Source organism: Tupaia chinensis, unplaced genomic scaffold (assembly GCF_000334495.1).
Source record: "Tupaia chinensis unplaced genomic scaffold, TupChi_1.0 Scaffold000612_1, whole genome shotgun sequence".
Taxonomy (NCBI): domain Eukaryota; kingdom Metazoa; phylum Chordata; class Mammalia; order Scandentia; family Tupaiidae; genus Tupaia; species Tupaia belangeri.
This window is the reverse complement of record NW_006160131.1, coordinates 810,671-816,908: the sequence shown is the minus strand read 5'-3', so window position 1 is coordinate 816,908 and position 6,238 is coordinate 810,671. Positions and strand designations below refer to the sequence as shown.

At 61.0% G+C, this 6,238-nt stretch overlaps 1 protein-coding gene across 1 annotated transcript in view; it reads left to right on the top strand.

Annotated features, from left to right (window-relative positions):
• Positions 1-1,868, top strand: part of RGS14 (regulator of G protein signaling 14) — a 14,794-nt gene extending 12,926 nt beyond the window's left edge. Inside the window, exon 16 of the mRNA XM_006158866.2 lies at positions 1-1,868. Coding sequence (XP_006158928.1) covers positions 1-187 — 187 coding nt within the window. The 3' untranslated portion in view covers positions 188-1,868.
• Positions 1,869-6,238: the final 4,370 nt, after the last annotated feature.

The following is a 6,238-nucleotide window of genomic DNA, read 5'->3' as shown; positions in this document are numbered from 1 at the left end:
GAACCGGGTGCAGAGCAGCGGGGCCCAGGACCAGAGAGGCCTTCTGCGAAAAGAGGACCTGGTGCTTCCAGAATTTCTGCAGCTGCCTGCTCAGGGGCCCAGCTCCCAGGAGGCACCACCACAGCCTGAAGCAGTGGCCCAGCCCAGTGGGGGGCCCTCCAAGTCCACTGCCCACCAGGCCCTCTGACAGCTGCCAGCAGTCCCAGCTGGCTGCATGGCACCGGCAGGCCGAGCAGGCCATGGGTCCACACTGCATGCCCCATCTGTGCCATGAGTGTCCCTGGCCCCTTCCTGCCATGGGCAGGCCCGCAGGAAGAGCCAGGAGGGGTAGAGCAGGGACCCCCACAGCTGGCACCCCCTGGTCCCTCGCAGGCTCGTCTATCTTCCCCTTGCAGCCAGGCCACGGCAGGAAGGTGGCCTTGCCCCTGGTGTAGGCATGCCAGACACCGAGGGATGGCGTTGGCAGTGCCAGCCTCCCCAGCCTGAGCCATGCCTCAGCAGAGGGCAGAGGAGGGGCCGGCCCCTCCTCACAAGCTGGTGTGAGTAAGGCCTGGGGGTGTGGCGGCAACCCCTTCCTCTACCCACAGAGACTACTGTACGCACGGATTCTGCAGTTGGCTTGGGCAGCTGGGTTTGTCCTGGATGTATGATATTGTTATAATAATAATAGTATTATTATTCTGCCATGAGGAGTGTTCCTTGTGTGCCAGCCTGCCCTGTAACCTCCTCCCTACCAGTCACACCGCCTCTCTCGCCAGGGTCAGTGCCAGGCGGCTCTCGGGGACCTCAGGAGGTGCCTCCTGACTTCCTGTTTTCAGGACCTCTCTTGCTGACTGCCCAGGAAGGGGGCGAGAGACAGAGATGGGGGAAGAGCTCTGGGAGCTACGCCGTGGCCAGGATCACACTGTCCCGTGGTCTCTCGTCGGAGCCCCCTTTCTGGCTGCTGTCCTGTCTCTGCGGGGACTGAGTGTGTCTCGCACATGTCACGGGAGTGCCTTTGGATGGGTCAAAGGCCTGTGTGGGACCGTGGCGGGCAGATGTCATCCTCGCCTGCTTTGCTGGGTCATCCCTGTCCCCAGCTGCCAGGGAAGCCTGGACCCCACACTGGGAGGGAAGCAGTGAGGACCTCCCAGCCTGCAGGAGAGAAGCCAGACTGGGCCCTGCCCAGAGGTAAGCGCTGTGGTCAGGAAGCGAGGGGATGGGATGAGCGAGCCCCGAGAAGCTGAGGCGAGTCTCCTGGCTCTCCCAGGCCCTGTCTGTGCCTGCTGGCCCCTCTGTCCACTGGCTCCTGCATCTTTGGGCTCAGGGGGGGAGGCTGGAGGGCTTTGCTGGCCCCACTTCGCCTCCCTCCAAAAGTCTTGGCTCTCTGCCTCCTCAGCCCGTTTTGTTTGGCTGGCTTCGCCATACTCGATCTTGAACCGGTGCTGGGGTGGGCCGGTGAGTCAGGCCTGGCCAGTCAGCGCTCCACTGCACTCGTCATCCGAGTCTGGTTCAGGACTGGTCCTGTCCTTTGGCCCTGGTTTTTCCAGTCTAAACGTCAGTCCTGGTCATTTTATGCCACCTCCTGGGATTTGTAGAAAGGACCCAAAGAAGGAGAACTTGGGAGCGAATAAAGCCAACCAGGGGAGCAGGACTGAGCCACGGAAGGAGACTCCCGGCAAGTTCAGCCGCGCCTCCAGCCAGCCCCTGGAGGCCCTCTCCTGCAAGCCGACCCGCTCCTTCCAGGCGTGCGTCCTGCACCACCCCGGCCTGTGTGGTTGAAGGTCTTGACTTGAACTCAGCATTTTCCCTGACCCCTACATGAGGGCTCCCGGTTTTGTCCTCTCCCGTTCTGTCCAGCTTCCTTCTTTCACGCTCACGGCACCATTGCCTCGTGTCCCCGTGCACGTGTGCTGGCCATGCTGACCGTCCCCTTGGCCTGACGAACTGACAGGTGATGCCCCAGCCCCGGTGCAGGACCAGGGGGAGAGGTTGGGAGACAAACCCGGTCCCTTCTCTGGTCAGTCGCAGAACTTCTTGAAACTTCCTGGGACCCGGGGCGTCTCTCTTGTGGGAGGAGATGGACAGGCAGGGACACCCGATAAGAGATGGGCCATCTCTCCAACGTCGGCAGCTCTTGCAGGCCAAGCCTGCCCTTCACCCAACCTTGTGCCTCTGCCAACCCGGCAAGGATGCCCGTTACTTCTGGGACCGGTGGGATTGCCCCACGGAGAGGGGACGGCTCTAACCCATTCTGTTGCTAATTACGGGAACAGCCGAGCCTGGGTAATTTGGGAGTCCAGACGTGTGTTTGGTCCGTGGTTTGGAGAGTGTGTGCTGGGAAGGGTCTTCTTGCTGGCTCTGCTGGGAAGTCCTGTCACGCACAGCGGAGGGCAGGCGGAGGGCAGGCGCCCACTGCGGGGTGGGGCACGCCTGTGCTGTCCCTTCAGAAGCACACCAGGCCTCAGACACCACCCTCCCCAGGTATAATGACTTCGAGGACTCACCTTTCAGCACTCATCGGATTACGTCTCCTCGTCAGACCTTCACAGCCCAACCAAATTCCACATGTGCGTGTCGGGGGTTCACAGGGCATGGCAGGGGTCATGGGCCAGGCAGGAGGGTCCCCACAGAGGTTGCTTCCTGCAGGCAGGAGCTCGCTTTCGGCTTTCCGAGACCAGGTTAGACGCACTCCGCCCTTTACCTCACGTCTGTCTCCCTGAGAAGCAGCCAGGTGGGGATGAGTGCAGAGTGGAGGGACTAGCCCACCTGGTGGGGAATTGCCACTGCAGCCCCACCAGCAGTGGTGCTGTCACACCTGGGGACACCCCAGGGAGGGCCTGGAAACCCCTCAGGAGCCAGGCTCCCTGGAGAGTATGTCACCAGGGCTATTCCGGGAGGCACTTCAGGAGCTTCTGCTGAAAATGACAAAACAGCGGTGACCCAGCTGAAAACCACTCATTCCTAGGCATGAAGTCCGTCCTGCAGGGTTGTTTATGGTCCCCAAGCTGGCAACCGGCCAAATGTGGGCAGGAGCGGTGGTCATGACGCCCTGGTAGACAGACACAGTACGTCCCGATGCGGAGACTTCTCCAAGGTGGGGTCCCTGTCTGGGAGCCGAGCAGGACGGTGCGTGTGGCAGGACGCCTTTACCACCACAGACGCAGAACTGCTGCAGTGTACAGAGAGACAGGGAATGTTCCAGAAGGATGCACGTGACACTGACGGGCAGCTGACAGGCAGACAGGGAAGGACCAGGGTTAGGGTGGAAGTCAGAGAAGACTTGTGCCTTAGTTCCAGTTTTTTTGTTTGTTTCTAAGAATTTTGCTATAGGGCACGTGCGCTCACCAGAGAGACAGAGACAGAAACAAAGTGAGACATCACCCACTAGGAGATGGCCCTGCCACAATCCCTTCTCCCCATTCTCCTTGTAGGATCTTGGGCACACATGCACATGCACCTGGCGTGAGTTGCAAGCCTCTAGGTCCAGGACTCGAACTGCGGTCAGCCCTGTGATTACACCCAGTGGCGTAGTCATTAGGCTATCTGCTGGGCCCAGCTCCAGTTTTACTTACATATTTATCTTTAAACAGCGCGATTGTAAGTAATTGTGGTAACACGAAGACCCCCAGGACCCTCTGTCACTGCAGGGCCATCTGGGCTACAGCCCAGAGCTTCCCGTGGGGGCGTGAGCTCGCGTGGCTGGCCAGGTGTGCACTCTGCTGTAGTCCCCTCTGGGACCCTCTCCCCAGCATCTGGGCTACAGCCCAGAGCTTCCCGTGGGTGCGTGAGCTTGCGTGGCTGGCCAGGTGTGCACTCTGTTGTAGTCCCCTCTGGGACCCTCTCCCCGACACCCGCAGAGCCCTGGGGTGAGGGAGGCCCCGTTCTCACCAGTTTCTGTGCTTGCCGTGTCCTTCGGGGCCCAGGATCATTCCAGTCCAGCCAGGCTCCATCGGTGGAGAGAGGGTCCCGGGTCCATGGCCTGCCACCCCAGACCCAGGGCAGGGCTCAGGGTACCAGCTGGTCTACCCACACTTTCCATAGCCACCGCCCTGGCCGGCTGCCTGGTGGTGGGAGCAGGCGTGGAGCCAATGGGAATGCAGGCAGGAGCCAGCCTGTCCACAGCCCAAAGGGAGAGAGGACCGGCACTTTCTGGCTGACGGCCCTGCACCCTCCCGGCACCCCATTTTACAGAAGACACAGGCTGATAGAGCAGGTGTGACTTTCGCAAGGACCCCAGGGGCCCAAGTCCACGTGGCCCCTTCCAACAGCCTTGGGTCTGGGGAAGGGGACCGTACGAGATGGGCACGCGACCAGCACGTGGCACACGAGGGCCTCTGTTCTGAGCCAGGGTGGGAGCAAGGAGTGGCTGGCTGCTCCTGGGGAGGCGCTGGGAGTGCTGATGCCGCAGGGGGCTGGCGCTCCCCAGAGCAGCCACCTCCCCCGCCAAGGGCCAGCACAAGGTGCACCTTGCAGGGGGCCTGGGCTGGTGGGGGGACTCGGCTCTGAGGGTGCAGAAGCTGGATTCTGCTTCCACGGGGAAATAGCCAGGATTGGGAGCACAGGCTGGTGTGCTGAATCAGACGGGGCCCGGCTGGCCACGGGGCCAGGAGCTGGCGCCACAGGATGTCATTCACACCCTCGATGATCCTGGCAGGCCCAGAAAGAGCTAGGGACTTGTGTGTGTACACGGCCTGTAAGAAACACAGGGCTTGGAGCAGGTGCTCGGTAACCACCTGAGTGCCTGTCTGCAGAGACCTGGCGTGGGTGTCAGAGGCAGAAACGGAGGCTCCCCACAGAACCAGTGTCCTGCTCCACTCCAGTCAGCCTAGGGTGCCAGTCCTCGGGATGAAGTCCCAGCCAGCTAAGGTCAGAGAGGCCGCCATGTCCCTTCAGTGCTGAGGAGCTGAAGGAACCCAGAATCCAGGCCAAAACCTGGAGCATGGAGTACCTAGAGCTGAGAGCCTGGGACGAGCCCAGAGCCCAGAACCCAGAACATGGAGCCGAGAACTTGCAGTCCAGAGCCTGGCGTCGGAGTCTGGAGCCCAGCACCTAGAATGAGAGCCCCGAGCTTGACATGAAGCCTAAAGCTGGAGCCAGCACATAGGAACTTGGAGCCTGGAGCCCAGAACCTGGACTTGCACTCAAGAATTCAGAGTGCAGGGTCGAGCGCACCCGGCTGCAGGCAGAACAAGAGGACCTCAACTCTGAAGCCAGGCTGCTGAGCTTCAGCCCCGGACCGGAGGCTGCTGTCTGGCAGCGTGGTGCCTTGGCCTCCCTCTCGGATAGGGTCCCTGAGGCCAGCATGGAGGGCAGAGGCTGGAGGCACAGGAGCTGTGGGGCAAAAGGGAATTTCTGAGAAAAGCCCGAAGCAGCCTCAGCTCTTTTGGCCACAAACTTTGACCTCCTTGGCGAATGAGTGTCCGATGGCCAGGCTACCTGGGTTAATAATTATCAGAACACCTTATCCCCAAACAGGGGCAGGTCATCCTCGGGGCAGCCTCTGCCGGGCCCATGGGCTCTGGAAAATGGCACTTGGAGGAGACGAGGTCTCAGGACCCTGCCTGCCCTGCGCTGGGGCTGGGCAGCTTGGCTGGGTGTCCAGCTCTCCAAGAGAGCATGAGGTCAGAGGCTGGGGAAGGGTCACCCTGCTCCTGAGAAGTTGTGGGCGCCGCCACCGTGCCCATCACCGTGACCCCACACACGGCGGGGAAGCGTCTGTCAGGGGCTGTGTGCAGGCGTGGCCGAGCGCCCGTGCGGCCATGCTGGGGAGGTGCTCACTGCCAAGTCCCCACATGTACCACGCGGGCTCTTAGCGGGGCTGACGCGCTATGAGAAGGAGCAGAGGTTCCCGACCCAGTTGTGGGACGATGCTGGTCGTTAGCCAGTTCCCCAAAACTCCAGGGAGAGAATGGTCTTGCTGTTGTTTTGGGGGAACCAGCAGGTGGTGAAGTGGTCACAGTGCTGAACTCCCACGTGACCCACCTCAGTTTGAGTCCCAGGCCCAGCTGAGACGCACTCCAGGCATGTGTGCGTGCGTGCCCAGAGGCCCAGGATGGAGGAGCAGGGCGTATGGTGTGGCCGCCCCTCTTGGGGTTGACGTCTTATTTCTTCTCTCATCTCTGGTGAGCACACACTCCATGGCAAAAACAAAACAAAACAAAACAAAACAAAAGCTTAAAAGAAAAGGAGAGAATGTTGGCTTTTCCTCCTTCGCTTGTCCTCAAACTCTAGGTCCTCCAGGAAACTCAACACAGCC